At 42.4% G+C, this 21,095-nt stretch overlaps 2 protein-coding genes across 3 annotated transcripts in view; one reads left to right on the forward strand and one right to left on the reverse strand.

The window, feature by feature from the left end:
* Window positions 1–874: 874 nt before the first annotated feature.
* selenoj (selenoprotein J) lies at window positions 875–4,676 on the reverse strand. Its single transcript, XM_076981739.1, has 10 exons — window positions 4,571–4,676; window positions 4,419–4,485; window positions 4,150–4,326; window positions 3,748–3,846; window positions 3,469–3,561; window positions 3,204–3,360; window positions 3,004–3,119; window positions 2,524–2,601; window positions 1,892–2,031; window positions 875–1,604 (listed from the first exon to the last, which is right to left on the reverse strand). Exons 2-10 carry the CDS (start codon window positions 4,483–4,485, stop codon window positions 1,503–1,505), a joined length of 1,029 nt encoding a protein of 342 aa, XP_076837854.1. The 5' UTR covers window positions 4,571–4,676; the 3' UTR covers window positions 875–1,502.
* Window positions 4,677–8,792: 4,116 nt separating this feature from the next.
* Window positions 8,793–21,095, forward strand: part of vav3b (vav 3 guanine nucleotide exchange factor b) — a 35,281-nt gene continuing 22,978 nt past the window's right edge. For both annotated transcript variants that reach the window (XM_076982282.1, XM_076982283.1), the window contains exons 1-11: window positions 8,793–9,179; window positions 10,311–10,427; window positions 14,022–14,080; window positions 14,233–14,298; window positions 14,801–14,897; window positions 15,595–15,690; window positions 15,820–15,888; window positions 16,734–16,837; window positions 16,946–17,045; window positions 17,453–17,548; window positions 19,384–19,452. In XM_076982282.1, coding sequence (XP_076838397.1) covers window positions 8,976–9,179; window positions 10,311–10,427; window positions 14,022–14,080; window positions 14,233–14,298; window positions 14,801–14,897; window positions 15,595–15,690; window positions 15,820–15,888; window positions 16,734–16,837; window positions 16,946–17,045; window positions 17,453–17,548; window positions 19,384–19,452 — 1,077 coding nt within the window. In that variant the 5' untranslated portion in view covers window positions 8,793–8,975. The remainder of the gene's footprint in view (window positions 9,180–10,310; window positions 10,428–14,021; window positions 14,081–14,232; window positions 14,299–14,800; window positions 14,898–15,594; window positions 15,691–15,819; window positions 15,889–16,733; window positions 16,838–16,945; window positions 17,046–17,452; window positions 17,549–19,383; window positions 19,453–21,095) is intronic.

A 21,095-nucleotide genomic window follows, 5' to 3' on the forward strand; every position in this document is an offset into this window, starting at 1 on the left:
GTTGGTCTTCAACCTTCCCAAGTTCAGCCATGTCACTCCCTTGCTGTGCTCCCTCCACTGGCTTCCGGTAGCTGCCCGCATCAAATATAAAACCCTGGTGCTGGCCTACAAAGCAAAGAATGGTCCAGCTCCTCCTTACTTGATGGCCATGGTAAAACCCAGATGCATACCTAGAGCCCTCCGCGCCTCAAGTATGTCTCGTCTTGACCCTCCATCATCCAGGACACATGGGAGACAAGCATCCAGACTTTTCTCTGTCCTGGCTCCAAGGTGGTGGAATGAACTTCCCTTGTGTGTCCGAACATCGGAGTCACTTGCTGTCTTCAGACGTGGACTGAAGACCCACCTCTTTCAAGTGCACTTTGCATAATTATGCTTTGTCTATTGTAATTTATCGTCTCTTTCCTCAGGTATTGTGCATAATTGGGTTATAGGAATTGTTTACTGTCTTTTTCCTCAGGGGATGTGTATATTCAGGTATAATTGTTAGTTATCATTTGACTTTCGTCTAGTGGTTTTTCCAGGAGTACCTTGTGTTCAGGACTATCTATTCTACCTTGGAGATTCCAAGCAACTACATAGCACTTTTGTAAGTCGCTCTGGATAAGAGCGTCTGCTAAATGCCATAAATGTAAATGTAAGAAATGAAAGTGAAAGCTGTACCTCTTAAAAGAATGATTCAACGAGATTCTGGAAGAATTATTTCCCAAAAGGATCACTAAATGTCCTTAAGAACCTCTCAAATGTTACCACACCTACTAGAGGAACACAAGAGTGTTTTATACAGGCAGTGCAATATGATTTCATCTACTACCATAGAATGGATAGTAAATAATAATGACGGGACACAAACACACACACACCTGACAAACACTTGAATCACTATCACACTTTATTATACATATAGACACTCCCACTAATTATATACATATATTAAAGTGTTTGTATATTACACATTATATTTCTAATGCATTACAGAGTTTCATTTTTCTTTTTATATTATGGTCATTATATACCATAAATACATATACATGGTTATATTTTTTTGCTGTATTATTTTTTAATACTATCAAGCTCTGCAACTCAATCTTTGGCAATAAAAATGCAACACTTCTTGTCATGGCAGTAAAGCACCTTGAATAAAACTGATTACAAAGAAAGAAAGAGAAGCATGTATACTACTAAAATCTAGCCTTTGCATTTACTCAGATAATTATTAACCTAAAATTATAAACATATCGTTATTAACATACAATTATTACCTGTCCACAAGTATTGGCTTACAGAACCCCAGGACACATGACTTTCAGCTCAACAACCAAACATTTTCAGAAAAGAACAAAGAATGAAATCCATAAAATATAACACAACATGCTCCGACTTAACAGACCAAATAAATCAAGTTTAAACCTTACATGTATTTAGGTTTAAACTTTCATGAATTGTCTTATCAAATCACAAGAGCCATGGAAGTGAATGTAAGAAAGAAAGTAAGAGTCGGTCTACGCTTCCGCTGCACCAACCATCTTCTTGGCCAGCTCCAAAAGCGTGTTGAATCGTGAAGTCCTGCTCTTCCATGAATCTGGGATCCCTTGAAGTCCAACCTTGACACAGGATTCAGGATACATTAGTCAACTGGCAAACAACATAATATTGGCCATACCCTCTCGATTTCATTCAAAAGAACCAAACAACAAATTACTGGGATACACACTGGCACAGCATCTAAGCAGTTGCAAATTAACATCACACTGGCATAATGAATATATTGCATTTAATCAAGCAATCATGTGTACTGTTCAGTAATGAACACTAATGTATAAATGCATCACAAGTGTTTCACACTAGTGGTTTATGGTCAAACTAATAAGGAGAGAAGAAGTCAACACACCTGGGCCCCAATACACGCCCCGATGAAGGAGCTCCGGCTGCAGGTGCATCCCCCACAGCGCATGGTGTCCCGCACAGCCTGCTCAAAACCCGAGGCCGTCAGGACACCGTGCAGCGCTGCTTGGAACGCATCAGGCAGACCTGGGAGAGTCAGATGAGAATTACAGTCCATACAGGCTGGATGCAGGTATCAGCAGACAAGCAAACACCTTTATTTTTACAATAACAAGATGTTAGAGAGTTGACAAACTCCATATATTTTGCATATATATTCTTGCATGTTTTTTTTTTCTTGCAATGATAACATATTTTCACTTTACATAAAAAAAAACACTTTGGTGCAGAAAAATGGTGGGATCAAAATCAGCCAAGTGAGGAAGTGGAAGGGACATGTCCACAGAGAAACCACACCCATAATTTTGAAAGCCACACCCATAATTATGAAGGCCACACCCAGAAGGCTTTGAGTTTTGAAAATCAGCCAAAAAAGTGTTTTGGGCTAGTGAACCGTCAACAGTGCTAGTGAACCGTCAACAGTGACGCTCTATTGAAATCATCTTTGTTGAATTCTTCCAGCTGGATCAGTGTATTGCCTCGTTGTTTTATGGTGTCAGGATGCAGAGTTTAATCTACCTCAGGTATTTGAAAACACTGCAGGAATCAGCTGCTTTGGGGACCTGCTCAAATTGTCCTTCACTTGATGAATATATCCTATATATATAAATGTTTAAGGTTAATGCAAAATCAACAACTTTTTTATATGCTGAACATAGTAGCTTTCAGTAAAATATAATATTTCAACCAGTCACATGTAATATAAAGGAATTATGGCAACTTCTGCATTCACTTTTAAACAGTAGTAGTTTTCTATTAAACTACTTACTGCTGACTTTCAAAGCCAGGCTTTGGCTGATGCACTCAACACCACATATGCCAAAAAATGCTTTTAATAATAAAAAGAAAATACTTAAATAATAAACTCCAAGAGACTATACAAGAGAGTGGGCTCTGTGTGCATGCCCATTGTTTTAGTCAAATAAATAAAACAAGGAAGGCCTAGCATTCCATTGGCGTAGTCATTATGTCAGTAGTCATTATGTCAGTCAGTCCTACCTGCTACAGCCTTGTCCAGCTCCTGTGGGTTCTTTCTGTTTGGGTGGCTAAGCTGCTCCAGCACCATGGCCAGCGCATTCGGATCAGGCCCGTTCAGAATGAAATGCTCCAGGAACCTTTCAGGGTGAGAGAAGCCATACGCAGATTCTCTGCATTGAGAATCTCCCATAAACCCAGACTTCTGCATTTAGCTGACTTACCTTGCGGCAGCAAGAGTCACCGCCACGCAGGCGTCGTTGTTCTGGGTGACCCGTACTGCGTCCTCCACCATATTCAGCATCTCTGGCTTTCCTGCATAACACGCCACGATGGGTGCAAGCTTGGCGACACCGTCCATTTGAATATCCGTGCTACACCCTGCAGGACGAGCCAGGAAATCAGTTCGGATCAGTTCGGATCCCGGCATTCGCTGTTTTTGTACACAATGCTGGAGGTGCTGCAGGCATATTTTTGGCAGCTGGGTACCTGTTTCTGACTTGCCAGAATCCACATTCTTCAAAAAGTTTTTTAGGCTTGCTTGTCTCCAGGGTCCTTCGATTGGCAGATTTGGCCTGGGACCTTGGGCCATAAGAGTGTAATTAGTAACTCAATGAGTCAGACAGGAATTATTACTAATGTATTTCTTTAACATATATCTGCATACATGTTTTTTTTCCCACAGACAACAATTAAAGCTCCCTTTTTACCTCATGGTCAGTAAACTAAGCACAGCAAATACTTTTAAAAATCCCAGGTCAGCCCTACCTTGTCTGTTTCGGTACGGATCATTAACAGGCGTGTCATACACCGATCCTGGCCCAAAGAACTTATAAGTTCGGAGCTTCAAATCTTCCACATCCAAGCCTTTCAGAACGTAAAGTTCAGCATTAAAGACCAGCAGGAAAACATGGTGTTACAGAGAAGCTACAGGGCTCTGTCAGAGGTAAGACTAATTTTACCCAGAATTTTACACCATTTTACCCAGAAATCTCTAGGATTAGATCTGGTATGTGCCCTCCAAGGATGGGAATTGCTCACATCGACAGTAATATTCTTGTTAATCATGTGGATAGAGCTAGACACACTGAACTGCCTCTGCAGATCATAAAACCATAGATGTACGTGATTGACACATGCATAACCCTAGAGCTCTTTTGCAACAGATACCTCCACACTCCGACAAGGACTCCAGAAGCACGAAGGCCTGGTCGCCATAGCAACTCTGGCTTCCGGTTTCCCTTCTGTAAAACGGGTTGGCAGACTCGGGACGGAACTCCGGCTCTTCATTTAGTCCCAAATATTCACCGAGCTTACGAAGATCATAAACCCAGTGAAGTGGCTGAGCTAAAGACAATCACATGGACAGAAAACAAACCACAAATCTATAATTTTAGAATATTTAAGGAGGATCTGTGTCGCAAAGCTACTAAACACACCTGCAGCGTCGGCGACAGCCGAACCAATGATCGCTCCAATGGCTCGGTCGGCAGGAGTCGGACCCATCTAGTTAAAACAAGAGTAAAATGACACATCAAAACGTTAGTTAGACTACTTTATTTTCGTAAAACAACGAACCTACGTGTCCTACCTTATCCGTTAATATTCATTGTTGACATGCGGAGTTATGAAGGTTATTTGTTGTGGAGTTGGACTTCTTATCTCGGATTGGACAGAATGGACACGTGACTGACTGACGTCAGAACATAAGCCATAAACTTCTTTATCTTGACTGCAAACCTCACGCGGTTCCGTGCAGATATGCTGATCCACGAATTAAAACACAATATGGAAATAATTTAAAGATTGCAGAATATGTACATAATCTGAGAAAGTTAATACGTTTTTGTGAGGTTTGATTATCTCGTGAGGTATTTAGCCTACTGCAGCATCTCAAAGTATATAGCTGACAATGTTAGGATTTTGAGTCAAAACTCCAACTCCACAGATATAACAACACAGGAAACTAAATTATCTCAATGCGTGCCTATTGTATATATTAGTGCATTATGGAACACCTCATATAAGGTTAATTTAGAGACATCTTAAAATGTATTAATTCCATATAGGAATAATTTTGGAAGATGTTAAAATGATTTGTGATCCAATATTGGTTACTAACCGTTGGTCTTAAAATGTATTGAACATATAATTTTTCCCCTTGGCAATTAGAAGGTTTCCTTTAATTAATGGTATTTCATTTCTAGCAAGTGTGAGGGAATTTATGATTCACTGTCTGTGACCCTCAATAAGAACACTGACATTTTGTTCATATTTTTTTCTGTCTGCACCTCAGAACATATTTTCCTTCTTCTCTCCATGTTTGTCTTGTTCTTGTCTATTACCCCTACATCCAGACCACTGGACCTCGTGTTCCCACCAGTTCCCTTGAATTTAAGTCATTATATACACTTACACAAAATAAAACATTTGTTAACCGGTTATGGAATATTATTGATGTTTGAAAGACCAATACACGCACACATCGTCTTTATTTACCTGACCTCGCTTATAGAATGACAAAATATTGATGACAAGTAGGCCTGCTCTGCCTGAAAAATATGTGCATTGTTCATAGTAAATTGCATATTACGTTCTTTATTAAACTGGGTTGGGAAAAGCAGCAATGCCACTTTCTAGGGTGTACAGAACCATTTGGGTCACGATAATCAAAACGCAGATTCCTGGAGTTAGCTAGTTTCCCGAACTCTGGTCCGGACACACTGTCACTCGCCACCGTACCGAGTTAACACGAGCTGGACACGCTCTAAACGCTACAGGACGTTACATCGTGAGTAACGGCAGTTAAAAGGTTAGTGTGGTCTCTTCCCGGGTTTAGAGCGAATTTGTGTTTGTCTGCCTTTGATTGGATGGCTACCCGGCTTGTCCCGCCTCCCGGTATACGCCCTAGACGTTTTGATTGGAGGTTTTCCTAACTTGTCCCTGCCTTTCACAAGTCTAAATAAGTTATGATACGTTGTCCCTGCCAGACATTTTCGTGTAGTTTTTATTCGTTGACGAACGTGTCGATTAATTTCGTGATACTTTTAATCCTTTTATGTAAATTATTAAGTTCTCGTCTCATTTTAGTCATGAAAAATGGTTCGGTGTCTAAAATAATTCGTCAATTAAGTTAACTGACGTCTAGAGACACTCTGCTATTTCTACAAGCACTCTACAAGCTGCTATTTCTTCAGCATTGAGTGTTATGTTTCAAGATGCACGTTAGGTCCTAATAGTGACCCCAAGCATTGGTAAATACAAGGTTCTCAAGAAATAGCTTCAACGTTTGAATACACATGACCTGTATAAAAAACACGTTACTACAATGGTCCAATCACTTTGAGGGTCATGAGTTGCATATAGTGGAGGAAATAATTTGATCCCGCTCTGATTTTGTAAGCTTGCCCACTGGCCAAGAAATGAACAGCCTATAATTTTAATGGTAGGTTTATTTTAACAGTGAGATTGGAAAGAAAATTCCATCATGGAAAACACCGATTTATTTTGAGTGAAAATGCATTTGATCCCCTAGCAAACTAAGTTACATTTACTTTGGGGCCATCCGACTACAGTACCTTCTCCAATAACTCTTTGAATCATTCAGGTGTACATCAGCAAATTTCAGATGGACCTGCACACGTGCTTTCTTGAGTAAGGAGACCTTGGGGGCACTGCATGATTTTAATCCACGTTGGAGTAGTGTGCTACTAATGGTTTTCTTGTTGACTGTGGTCCCAGCCACCTTGAGATCATTAACAAGCTCCTCCCATGTTGTAGGCTGATTTCTCACTTTTCTCACGATCATTGCGACACCGTGAGGTCAGATCTTGCGTGGAGCTCCAGACCAGAAGGTCGACTAATGGTCATTTTGTGCTTCTTCTAGTTTCTTCTATCTCCATTTACAATTGCACCAACAGTTATCTCCTCACCCAGGTTCTTGATTATGGTTTTGTAACCCATTTCAACCTTTTGCAGAGCTACAATCTCATAGACAGCTCCTCTTGCCCATGATGGAGAAGTTGGAGTTTGATTGATTATGTGGACAGGTGTCTTTTATACAGGTGGTAAGTGACAGGTGGTCATTCTCTGGATTTTTTTTTTTTGATATTCTGTTCTATTATAGGCTGTTCATTTCTTGATCAGTATGCAGTGGTGGAGCCAAAGGGGGGGGGGGGCACCCTTTGGCCACCCCTTGAAAAAAAGTCTAGCTCCACAACTGTCAGTAGGCAAACTTAAAAAATCAGTGAGGGATCAAATAATTATCTCCTCCACTGTACATGCCAATGCTTAGTGTTTAGCTAAAAAATCCCATATAGTTCAATTTAGACTTGTTTAAATTTTAAACTTGTTAATGAACAGTGATGCCGGTAACGCGTAACGCGTTACTGTAGTCGGACTACTTTTTTCAGTAACGAGTAGTCTAACGCAACTACTATTTAAAAACTAGTAGTCAGATTAAAGTTACTTATCTAAAACATCGTGCGTTACTATTTCTGCATTTCGGGGGAACGTAGGTTATTCATTCTTATTTTTTGGCTACACGTTTCTTGCGCGGTTATGTCATTTCTGCGGCGCCAAAGTCAGATGGAAGGAGAGGGTCGCCTTTAGCAGCTGGAAATACAGGCATTATTTTGATTTTATTTCGGTTAAGGATGACAACATTAAGGTGCGTTGTACACTCTGTGCTGGCGACAGAGTGCTGTCTACTTTCAAAAACACAACGTCAAACCTGAAAAAAACCGGGGGGTGGCGGCGAACGTAAATTGTTACCGGGCGGGGTGTAAAATGGACTAAATTCAGTATTATATCACGATCTATCGATCGCCGGTGGTTGGCGCCAGATCGAACTAGTAACTCATTGAATCATAGATATGGATCAGAGGTAAATAAACTAGATTTTTTTTCGGCGTGAGATATCGAAAGTGTGGCGTGTGAGCGTGTGAAGACAGTCAAATGCGTGTGTCTCACGCTCAATGCGTGAGAATTGGCAACCCTGTAAGTGGGCGGAGTTGAACAGAAAGACTGTCTTATTTATTTATTTATTTTAAAAACAACAAAGCCTATTTCAAGAAAAAGTTTACAAATGCCAGTGTCATTTTTGATGTTCCGGTTAAAATACATGTCAATAAAGTGAGTATTGGCAGAACTGGTAGTCATTTTCCTGTTATAGGGGCGGGGGATCAGCCTCTGCTGAAAGTAACTAAAAGTAATCTAACTTAGTTACTTTTAAAAGCAAGTAGTCAGTAACTTAACTGAGCTACTTTTTAAAGAAGTAGTCAGTAGTCAGTAGTCGGATTACTGTTTCAAAGTAACTATGGCAACACTGTTAATGAATATTAAAAGATCTTCATTCCTTGATGGAACCTTCACGTTGTTCTGTATTTTTTCTATACTACCGAACAAGTCATCTGTAAACCATACAGAATTTATCCTGGATTCTATAGGATTGTGTAGTACAATGATTTTATTTAATCCTCTTATTCTTAAAAAATAATCCGCGAGAGGCATAATTCCCGGACAAGGGTGTTTTACGGTTGCACATTAAACGTATTAACCAGAGTCGATTATGTTTCCTCATAGATACTTCCAGTTCGAAGAACCGACAAAGAAATAATAGGTATAAATGAGCTAGCAGCCAGTGCGCAGTATTGATAAACAAACAAATAAACGAAAGAAATATTTTAAAATATCTCTACGCACGAAAACTGAATATTTCACGTTTATTTGTCATTGCTGAACAGAATGAAAAAATTCTGTCGTGATGGGTGCGATGGTCTAGTGAGGACGCACAGACGGAAGAGGAAACGGACGTGATAAAGTGGCTGAGAGAGAATATAACTGATGGAAGTCTACGGCGCTAGAGCCAGACGGGAGAGCCCAAACTCCACGGTCAATGTCTGCCCTTTCGCCACATGTACAGCTACTGTCGTTTTATTTGCGCCAACATTTCAGAACAGTCATTCTCTGACTGTCGCTGACTAACTTCGAGCGTTATGGAGTACTGGAAGCAGTGCACCTTGTGGCTGATAAACTGCAAAGTGTTGCCGTCCAACCACCGGATTACTGCGGAGTCCGCGCAGGTGTTTGATCTGGCGCAAACGCTTCGTGATGGCGTCCTGCTTTGTCAGCTGTTGAACAACCTGAAACAAAATACTATTAATTTGAAAGAGATCAACCTAAGGCCACAGATGTCACAGGTATGCATCAGATACGCATTTCCTTTCATAGCTACTTCTTAAGAAAAATTTATAACCTTAAATAAAATTAGATTTGAAAAAGAACTCCGAACAACTTCAGTCATCATTTTCCTCATGTATTATTATTATTATTATTATTATTATTACATAGGCAATCTGAATGTAGCCTTATGTCTTGATACAATATCATAATTTTTTATTTTATAATACGTTTTTTGACATGCTCAGAATGTAGATGAAAATTTGAGTGTGTTTATTAGTGTTAATGCTGTTTGTAAATGTCTTTTCTCTTTGGTGCATGGCAGAGCTGCAGCATTAGTAATAACTTCTTACAAAGTCCCGGTAGTTCACGTCACATTTAGTATATGAGACAATCCTCCCTCACAAGCTCTGAGATGACCAGGGTTCTTTACTAAAGCCAGTCTGGGGAGGTACTAAAGCTGCTATGGGTTATGGGAGATTCCATTTGAGGAGTGGTGGAGGTGCAGGAGGTCAGCCTGGACCTCTCTGATCCTTCTTAGATTCCCCTGCTGCACCCTTGGGGCCTGATAAAAATCACAACTTTGATCTGCCTGCTCTTGAGAGGACAGAACCACAACCCCCACCCTGCTGGTTTGGGCCTGACGGGCCAGCTCACAGTCAGCGGAAGAGCATCATTTGCTCCCATGTTTGTCCTCCGGTGATAAGACCACATTCCTGGACAGTTGTGGACTTATCTAGTGCACAAAAAGGCCATATTCTGATCCCAGAGGATAAAAGTCTAATTTTGTGAGTCATAAACTTGTCTGTGAAAACCCATGTGACAGTACGACTTGGTAGTTTGGTGTTTTATTATGAGATTAGTAATTTTAGATACATTTGCCTTTCAGACTTTCGTAATTGAAATAGTCACATTTCCACATTAGGGTGATGGGAGGCTTGATTACATGACTTGTAGGACAGAACACCCCCACACGGCCAACTAGCAGTGCTTTTATTTTAGCTTTTATTTAATTTTTTTACCCACACAGAAAGGAACCATCTCAACAAGCCATAATTACACACTGTAGAGTACAGTGTGTGTATATATATATATATATATATATATATATATGCGCCGTTAGTCATTGAGGCTAATGTCCCTCCTTTCAGTTCCTGTGTCTGAAGAACATCCGCACCTTCCTCTCCGCTTGCTCGGAGACCTTTGGGATGAAGAAGAGTGAGCTGTTCGAGGCCTTTGACCTCTTCGACGTACGGGACTTTGGGAAGGTAACAAATAGCATATTATAAAGAGAAAATGGGAAATATTTTGGGAAAAATGTAAGATGTTTTTAAATAGTAGGCGCGTTAAATTGCCATAACCACAATACATTACACAATTCATGCAGAGTCTTTTTGTATGATGAAGGGAATTAATGTTCCACTAGAACAGTATGAAAATTAAAAATATTAATATAATATATAATATATATTAATAATATTAAGTGTGTGTTCAGTGATATATATTCACTCTCACAATCTGAATAAAAGTAAAACAGTTCTCAGCCGTAATGTCTTAAGTTGGTGGTGACTTTTTTGTGCAATGCGACCTGGGTGTCTGTGGTCTGGATCAATTGTTGCACCTTTCAGTGTAACAAGCAAGAGGGCAAACTGCTTTTCTTTTTTCAAGTGATGCTTTATAATATAGACAAAATAATACTAATAATAATAACCTGTTTGATTGCAGCATCAGGGAATTGATATTACATATATGATGGATCCTCCTCGATATTGTACAGCTGCTGTATGTCCCGCGGTGCCGTAGGTGAAACGTGGTGCTACATCCTGGTCACGGCTCCCCGACAACAGTTGTATTTTAACACAACTCCAAGATATTGTCCTGGAGTCCAAGATATCGTCTCCACAAATACATAGAAAGATCCGCAAATTAAATCTTAATTTAAAGTTCCATACATGCTGAGGCAGCCAGTGATTTTGTAGCGGTAAATTATGCCTTGTAGCAATTTTAATTCAGTTCAGGAACTTTTTTTTACTGTAGGCTATCGCTATGCAGAGGGGTGGAATACAGGGGCAGGAATACAGGGGCAGAGGGGTAGAATACAGGAGAAGGAATACAGGGGCAGGAATACAGGGGCAGAGGGGTAGAATACAGGGGCAGAGGGGTGGAATACAGGAGAAGGAATACAGGGGCTGTGACTGCAGATGGCTGAGATGTTGCTGTTGGCAGATCTCACAAGGGTTGTGGCCAATGGGCAAGAGTTTCCAGGGTGAGCGTCTGAAAGAAGGAGAGTGCTAATAACGTGAATATAAAGGCAGGACGGGACCAAGAGCACCGCCTTACAGTCTCCCCAACCTGACCAGACTTCTACACAAATAGCTTCGGAGCGGCCTCTGTTCGGTGTGTGTGTGTGTGTGTGTGTGTTTGAAAGGGTGTAAGTGTGTGCTGCATGTTTTAGCACCTTTAAATGTGATATGGGAGGGGGGGGGGGGGGTTCCTAGTCTTAGCCTAAAAAAAATGATGAAAGATTTTGTAAGAGTTTGTTTGTTTTGGCTCTTAAGATTGTCTGCATTTAATGTTAATTGTCTGAGTTAATTGGTAGATTTGTAAAAAAAATCCTCCCCCACACTGTCTGTAGGAACACTGCACACTGGCCTGTGTGTCTGAAATGTAGCTGCAGGTCAGGTGTTTAGGAAAAAAAAAAACAGATGTAGATACTATGAAGAATGTGCAGTAAAGGATGTGGTTTAAGAGACTAGCAAAGATGAGGCCTTAGATCAGGGGTCGGCAACCTATGGCACGAGGCATAATCACTGGCACGCAGCACGCTGGACCAGCATCAGCAAAAAAGAATGACTAAATGTGACTAAACGTCCGTATTTCCCGGGACATGTCCGTATTTCACGTCCTGTCCCGGGTTTTCTTTTGCCGACCCCTGCCTTATATGGTGTTAGTGGGCAGTAACCATCCCCCCCATCATCACAGCCTGGATAGATGTTCCAAGATGTTCTACAGTCCAGAGGGTGAGATCCAACTCTACTGATCTCCTTTCTTTATTGCCACAAAAGCAACAACTGGAAATGCAATGTTCATTAGCAATAAAATGCCTTGCAACTGAAAATGGCAAATCCTTAATTCAGATGGTCCAAAGGTGTTGAGCAGAGCCATCGTCGGGTCTTCAGCTGGGTTCTCTGGAGTGAAGCTGATTGCATCTCTTGCAAGAGAATTAATAGTAAATCTCTTTGCATGCCAGTTATTATAGTGGCTGGGTTAATAAATTCATACGTACTACATCTAGAGTGGCCGTAGGCTACAGTACCACAGTTATTATTCGACAGGTCATTTATCTTATTCCTTATGAGCATTACTGTGATGGCTTTGTCTCATCTGTTGGAGATTAGTGTGTTCCCTGCATCATCCTGCAAGATTTAAAGGGTTTTAGTGTAATATTAGCTACTGTTTTATTTGTAGGATGTGTGGGCACTAAAGAAATTCTTCTCTTAACGGTACCGTCTCCAAGTCGTTGCATCCACTCTCTGAAAATGTAAAACGCAAGCAAATGCATCGTCAATTATTTTGATCTTGGAAAATCTACAGTTTTGAAAAAATTCACACATTTACGTACTTTTCTGAAGGAAACCTTCATTCTCACTGAAAATGCGCTGATGTCTTAATAGTTGTGAAGGTCGGATAGAGTTTTTCAATCAATCAACCAGTTTGATTGCAAGATGTGTACAAGTTCTTGAAGACCGTGGATCCGAAGAGTTGTTCTGCAAATTAGCATGCGAGTCTGTAGGTTTGTAATAGATGGTGAAATTTAAACCAGAATTTTCAGACTTAAATGAGACATCAAAAAAAAAAGAATATCCTCATGCCATGATGTGCTATAAACATGTTCCATTTTCACGGGACATGTTTCATAATGTGGAATGTCCCATTTCTCTGGAAATCTACTGGAGCTCACTGTGGTATTTCTACATCTCTCTCCGAGTACATTTCTGGGTACATACAACTTACTGCAATATGATTGATGGCCTACATGAGCTATGGAGTACTTGCACCAAACAATATGATCAATAATGAAAAACCTTTCGTGCTGTGTTATTAAACACGTGACGACTACATCACTTTAGTGAGACCTCAGACAACTCAAGCCCTCAATGAGGAGAATACGGTTCATTTGGAAGAACTCTGACAATCCTTGGACCCTCCAGGACAGTGGCTAGGCACCTTTGACCTCGACAAATTAATTCTGCAGTAATTACTAGCCTAGTTTCCCTGCTGTTGCCTTTAATGAGATACTTTTAATTACTCAGAGCCTAAGGCACCATGCAATTGACTGGAAGGCTTTTGCGTCTCCACAGAAAAGAGCTCTACCCATCATCCGGTGTATGCCAATTATCACTCCAGATTACAACGCGTCATGCGAAACAGCCTGGTGAAATAAGTTGAGTTTAACATCTATACATGTACCACAACACAAGGATGGTGAGGCGTTGTGCGTGGCACGGCGTTGTTCGTGGCACGGCGTTGTTCGTCAGGAATATACGATTGGTGAAAAAGGTGCTTTGGAGTGAGAAAGCAAAAGTGAATTTCACATATGTTCACTGAAGCAGCCCCCAACCCACATAACTTGTGAGAAACATACAGAGTCTGTGGCCAGACCATTTCCTCTTGTGAATGTGGTCTGCAACCTTTTTAATAAGGTATAACCAGAGTTAGCAACTTTAATCTTTGTCTCTCCCCCCCCCCCCCTTTTTGTATGTGTGTGGGTTATTAATGTTATTAATATGATCACTTTTGATACATGAAGTGTTGCAGATATTTTTGAGTTGGATTTTTGATATTTCACTCTACGGTTGCAGGTCATTGACACTTTGTCCAAACTTTCCCACACATCAACTGCACAGCAGTCAGGCATAAGGTCAGATACATGCTTTTTTATTTAAAAAGATCAAATAAAAAACAAATCTATTTGCATACATTTGAAAATGTTAAAATGTGACCTTCAAACTATTGTTAGACAACCAAACTATACAAAAGCGCTAAATTATTCTTAATACATTGATCTCGTAGGCCATTTCCGACAGGGGAGAGTATAGAACATGAAGATATTTACCTGCATTTGGCTGATCTTATTGAGTAAGTATTACAGTTTTTATCAAACTCACGTCCCCTATGATGTTATTTTAGTCTTAGAACCGCAGCAGACAGAAGGACCCGTTTGTCTCCGCTCGTGGGATTTTCACCCACGGTTTTCTGTAAACGTGTGGTTCCGTTTCTTGCGTATTATAACAGGACCAGTGCGGTAGTCACCCACACCAACAATGGGCTTATCAGAAAGCAAGTGTGTCTGTGCCCTGGAAGCTGTAGGCAGCTGAGAGATGTGATGGCCAAAGTTTCATTTCCCAGCTGCCCACACTGGAAACCAGGGACCACAAAGGCTCAGTGTTCACTTCTACACAATAGATCAGTGTGGCCGTGCAAGTAGATCAATATATTTAAAGACCTTTAATGCATTTAGTGATTTATGTCGGCTTGAAATGGATTTGTGTCGGCTATCACGTTCTTGCAGAGTGCAGTGTGTGTCTGAAGTAACGTGTGTGTGTGTGTGTGTGTGTGTGTGTGTGTGTGTGTGTGATAGTGAGCAGGTGTTGGAGGATGTATATGATCCTATGTACGGTGATGCGGAAGGAGGTGAAATATATATGGATCTGATGCGTACGGAAACTACATCTCGGGTACGTTCATGATTACACCCCCCCCCCCCCCCCCCACGCACGCACACACACACACACACACACACACACACACACACATGGAACCTAGAACCTCCTCCACCCCCCTTGTTTCCAAGAAACAGTCTTAGACCTCTAAATTGTTTCTGATATTGCATTTCATTGCGAGGCTTGTTGACCTGCACTTAAACACCAGTGAGGGGTGTCTGCTTCCTCTTCCTCAATGACGGTGGACGCTGCTCCTGGAAATAGTGATGTTCGCTTTACACAGTAGTTCCTGGGCCGGCTAACTTTAGTTATGACAGCAGAATGACTGACTGTTACTTCCTGTGCTGAATGTCAGGCTCACCTGATTCTGAAACAATTGGGTCAGAACCTGCCTGTCCCTTTTGCTTTCTTTAACTCTTCTCACTCCATTTATGAAATTCCGATTCTGACTAGCTCTCAGCATCCAACTGTACTTTGGACACATCCACACACACATTCACACATCTCGGAGGTCTTCTCACTGTCACACACTCCCACTCTTCTGTTGGAAAAGTGTTGCTACGTAACTCCAAAAGGGGTTCAAAGAGTCATCTTATTAAATATGGGAACACTTCACATTAGAAGTGTGTCCAAGTCAGAAGGATTTGCAGGATTCATACATGCATGGAGTGTGTGTTTTGTGTGTGTGTGTGTTTCGTGTGTGTTTTGGCAGCCAAAACACACTGAAGTGGACATTAGGAAGTACTGCCTCTTTGAGATTAAACAGACAGAGGAGAGATACACCGAGACTCTAGACGCCATCGAGAAGGTCAGAGCTCCATCTGTCCCTTCCACGTCGTACCACACTGCACCATCCACCACCGCCCTCCACCACATTCAACTCATCCAGCCAGAGTCTCCATAGTGTCGGTTTATGGTGCAATCTTTATTTTCACAGTATTTTATGATGCCTCTCAAAAAGTTCATCTCAGCAGCAGACATCGACAGAGTGTTTCTTAACATCCCGGTGAGCTGATCTTATTTTGCCTGTGCGTCTATGAACTGATCTTATTTTGCCTGTGCGTCTATGAACTGATCTTATTTTGCCTGTGCGTCAATGAACTGATCTTATTTTGCCTGTGCGTCTATGAACTAATCTTATTTTGCCTGTGCGTCGGTGTCTTTGAATGAATGAATCTTCAACTTGTATAGCGCCTTTCTAGATACTCAAGGTCACTTTACAATTTTAATACTGGTACAACTCTTACACAACCAATCACACACCGGCGAGAAGCAGCAGCCAATTGCACACAGCGTACTCTCTACCGGGATCCACAGCCCCCTGGGGGACTGAATGGGGTGCAGGAAGGGGAGAGAGGACAGACCCTAGTGACAGAGCACCATCCACCACTGGGCATACAAGCACACACACACAGACACACACACATTCATGCACAGACACTCGGACAATTACTTTTTTATTGGACATGAAGAGACACAGACACACACTCAGGGAGAATTTGTCAGGGAATCAGGCAATGTCAATTTACCAAACCTCCATGTCTTTAGACTGTGGGAGGAAACCCACGCAGACACGGGGAGAACATCAGATAGGGACTTGAACCCAAGACCCCAGTGCAGGCAAACGTGCTAACCACCAAGCCACCGTGTTACCCACTGATCTTTTTTTGCCTGTGCGTCTATGAACTAATCTTATTTTGCCTGTGCGTCTATGAACTGATCTTATTTTGCCTGTGCGTCTATGAACTGATCTTATTTTGCCTGTGCGTCTATGAACTGATCTTATTTTGCCTGTGCGTCTATGAACTGATCTTATTTTGCCTGTGCGTGTCTATGTCATAACATGAGTAGGCTCTAGTTAAAGTGCACAAAGCCCTCATGGTCGAAATTCAGGACTCCATCCAAAACAAGAACGCATCAAATCTCTACCAGATCTTCATAGCATATAAGGACAGGTATGTATAATGCATGTAGAAACCAGATTACTGTGGCTGCTTGGGGAAAATATCACAAAAATGTAATTTTTCACGCTGTTGGTCTATAATTTCAACCTTGTGATGTAGGCTACTGATTTATGGGACATACTGCGGACAGGTGGAGGCAGCCATCGCGACGCTGGACTGCCTCTGTAAAGAGAAAGAGGACGTTCGTCTGAAGCTGGAGGTACCAGCACAATTCCGCAGCCTAACAAGAGTCTCGCTGTCACCAGAAAACCTCCACTCACCAGGACAGCAAGTTCTCAGGAGGGGAGAACAACTAGTTTTTTGTTTGTTCGACTGTTTGTATTCCCTCACCATTTGGCCTTATGGCAAAAACATGAAGGAGCTTCAAGGTGATGTTTGTGGCTTCCAGCGCTTCTGAACGCCTGGAGGGTTCGGCTGAGTCGGTGTGCAGAACTGAGATCGGAGGTTCACTTGTGACAGCGAGGCGGTGTGAACGTCCCCTCGGTGTTGACTCGGTGTTCCGCCGATGCGTCCCTGATGCGGTTCATCTAAAGTTTAGCCGAGGCCCTCTAAGCGTTTTTGATGTGGATGGATTCGCGGTGCGCTTCCGCGTTTTATGTGCCGCAGGAGTGCTCGAAGCGAGCCAACAGTGGGAAGTTCACTCTGAGAGACCTGCTTGTCGTTCCTATGCAGCGAGTACTGAAGTACCCTCTACTACTGCAGGTAGGACACACACACACACACACACACACACACACACACACACACACACACACACGCTGCGTATTCGTCAGCCTTTCCGCTAACCTGCGGTACCTTCAACCCTGTAGTTTTAGTTCTTGAAAATCAACAACCATTACTGGTACAGAGAAGTTTGGGCAAAATAAATGTCGCCGTTTCGAGATCAATGTAACGTTCAGCTGAGAAGTTAAATAATTGTCCTCTACAAGCAAGTCATCATGATGAGTCATTTCCGAAACTTACCACTCGGGGGCGACAGAGTCCAGGTCTTGTCTAACTCGTTCTTCTGAAAATGGTGTCTAAGCAAAACCTGGCACCAAGCTTGCATCGCAGACTGCAAACAAATATCACACTAGCCTAACACCAGGACAGAGTGATGGCAGTGGCACAGAACAGATGAATTACACACACACACACACACACACACACACACACACACACACACACACGCACCAGGGTGTCCGAAACATATTTGAGCCCTGCTCCATGAAATCATTTCCAGGACATGATAACAGGACTTCTCCCTATACACCCACAGGGGTGTCTCTTTTTGTGTCTTTTTGCTGCTCGCCACAATACTCTCGTGCCGTCGCATGGACCTGTCACACACGAAACGTGTGCCGAGGGTGTTTGTGCATGCACAGGACACACTGAAACGCCATCATGTGAACGCTGAACTGGTGATGTTTGGAACAAGCCGGCAGTCAGAAACCCAGACGTTAACCGAAGTCTGGAGGGGGGGAGCGTTTGCTGGCGTTTTGCCAAGGACAAACCCCTAAATCTCCCACGTTGTTATGTCAGGTTCTTTGGGCGACAGGCAGACCCCTTTAGCTTCTGTTCTGTCTTACACCTGCAATCCATCCACCTACAAGACAGTGCGGCAGGGTACATGCTTGTGGGCCTGTTTGAGCCTCAAAGGTAACACACACACACACACACACACACACACTCTCTCTCTCTCTCTCTCTCTCTCTCTCTCTCTCTCCTCTATTACCTGGCAAGCTTTCTAAAAATATTTTTTCACTTAGTCATTATGGATTCGATCCATAATTAAAAGTGTAAATTGATGCTTAAAATTATATAATTTTATATAACAAATAAAGCCAATTATATGCATTCAAATTAAATCCATAACTCATAAAGAATGCAACAAATAAAGGAGTGTGAATACTGGGTGATCATGCTAAACAGTGAGTGAAGTGGCTTTGGGTTGTTGGCAGCTCCGTGTTTTTGCCCCTCTGTGGTGAGCTGCAGGCTACGTCACGGTTGCAGAAAACGCCAGTGCAGTCATCTCCGCTCGTCACATTAATTAGCTTATTTACAGCAGTGATGCAGAGTCTCTCTGTTGCAGAGTTGCGGGAAAGTTCCTGGTTTCCAATCGACGTCTCTGGCTTTTCCAAGTTTCAACGTGCACCCCCCCCCCCCCCCACACACACACACACACACACACACACACACACTATGGAAACTTGCTTTGACACTCGCTCACTCGGCTGTAGTTCTTCATTCTGATTGGGTGACTCTCCCTCATTCCGCCTGTCTGCCCCCCCAATGTCCGTCTCCTGCCATCTCTCCGAGGTGTGATGATGGTGGGATGTCCTCCCGTATAGTGGAGAGAAGGTTGCAAATGACTCGGCAAAAAAGGTCGAGGGGGTAAACGCTGCCTTAAGTGAAGCCCCCACCACTGGGTTCCCCTCCGTTAGCTCACCTCTCTGACTCCTCGCTCGGCCAAGCTGGGTGCCGTGTTCACTGTGACGGGGCCTCTGAGGTCAACATCACTGCAATGGCTTCAGTCTCTTCCATTCTTTGTTGTGCAGGAGCTGGTCAAATACGCTCACGACGACTCTGAGAAGACCAACTTGCAAGTAGCCCTGGATGCTTTGCGAGTGAGTACAGAGCCTGTTTCTCTGCAGCAACTCAACAGGGGGCAGGACCAATTCTCCATTTCAGCAACACTGATGCAATATCACGATGTTTTAAAGTAATTTCTGTCCGTGGAAGATGCTGTGCTTTCGTGTTTCCGTTAGCAGCCTCGCCAGCATCAAGCAGCTTTCGGGTACATGCAGTAAAACACAAGGTCATCGTGAGAACGTCATCTGGCCCAACATTCAGAAACCTGCTGCTGTTCTGAATTCTCAAATTAAGAACATGCTTCTGTCATTAGATATAAGAGCATACTGCAAGCACTGGGGAAATCACCTGACCTCATGCTGCGTTAATAGCGGCCGACCCAGATGTGCTCACTTTTGACTGTTAAAGGGCACCCTTGCTTTTTTTCCACCACAGATTTTGCTGTGTACTATCATTTACATTCAGGGTTGCACGGCCTCACTGATGGCAGCAGTAATGAGAAACTTCTCTGCTGGGGTTTCTCACAGGCCTGCGAAGACAGTACAACGCGACGATCGTTTATGCCTTCAAAAACGCTGATGAATCCCCCTTTTTAAAAACTCCCAGTGTAGTCACACTTATAGTCTCGTGTTTTATGTTTATTTGGGGTGTTTGGAATTGCAGTGATTTCGCATTATGTGTGCACATGAAGGAACACGTCGTGCTACTCCTGGTGCAGACATAGCCAAGAGAACAGATCGACAGAAATGCAAAATAAAGTCACCAGAAAGCATCATTTGCAACAATTGTCGTTGTTTTTCTTCTTCCTTCTTTTCATTTTTTAGTAGAACATCTAGACCCATGAGACTTTTTTATGCAAATGGAAAAATACTCTCAGCCATTAAAACACTGTCGTTCTGGCGCATGTTTGAAGTACAACACTACTGGGCCTGTTACACAGCTGTTTCCGTACCACTACCTTGTCAGTTTAGCTATTTCTGTTTGGTCCATTGCTCATATAATGACCGGCCAGCTGTGGTGTGGCCCAAAAATGATCAATCTCAGACTTTCAAAAATCAATCTCAAAGATGGTATCTGACAACTTATTCATGGCAACAGATGGCCTACAGTCTGTAACTGTGCACTGAAAGGAAAAACTTTAATGAAAAATGGTAAGGCCTGTTAGCCTTATGCTAGCTATCACTCATTTGGTATTAAACTAGCATTTTGTTCGGTTGTAGTGACATAAGCTTCTTTGGTCAAAAAGCTCCTTTAAGCTCCTTGTTCACTGGGGGGCCCTGACTGGTTGAACAACTTAAAAGGAGTCTTGGGACTATGAGGCGAGCAGAAGTGGAGCAGCGACCCTGAGCGATTTGATTCGTTGGAATTAGCTTCAGCTGCGTGGTGATGCTACAGAGCTCGTACACAAAAGGCCGCTCTGGTCGTGCCACCGCTTGCGAAATGGCCTATTAAATCCAGCGTCTCAAGTGAAGCTTTGAAACAGAGGCTGCTTGTTAAAAGCTAAAATCTGTTTCAATTTATGTAATCTAAAATGAGGGATCTTTGAATTGGGAATGATGAGTTTAGAGGTATTTGCGATATTTGTATATCGCAGTCATGGGCGTGGTAGTGGGGGGGAAAAGTGGACCTGACTACCCAGGGCCCGAGTAGGGAGAGGGGCCCATTTTGCTCATGTGCC

Source organism: Brachyhypopomus gauderio, chromosome 19 (assembly GCF_052324685.1).
Source record: "Brachyhypopomus gauderio isolate BG-103 chromosome 19, BGAUD_0.2, whole genome shotgun sequence".
Taxonomy (NCBI): Eukaryota; Metazoa; Chordata; class Actinopteri; order Gymnotiformes; family Hypopomidae; genus Brachyhypopomus; species Brachyhypopomus gauderio.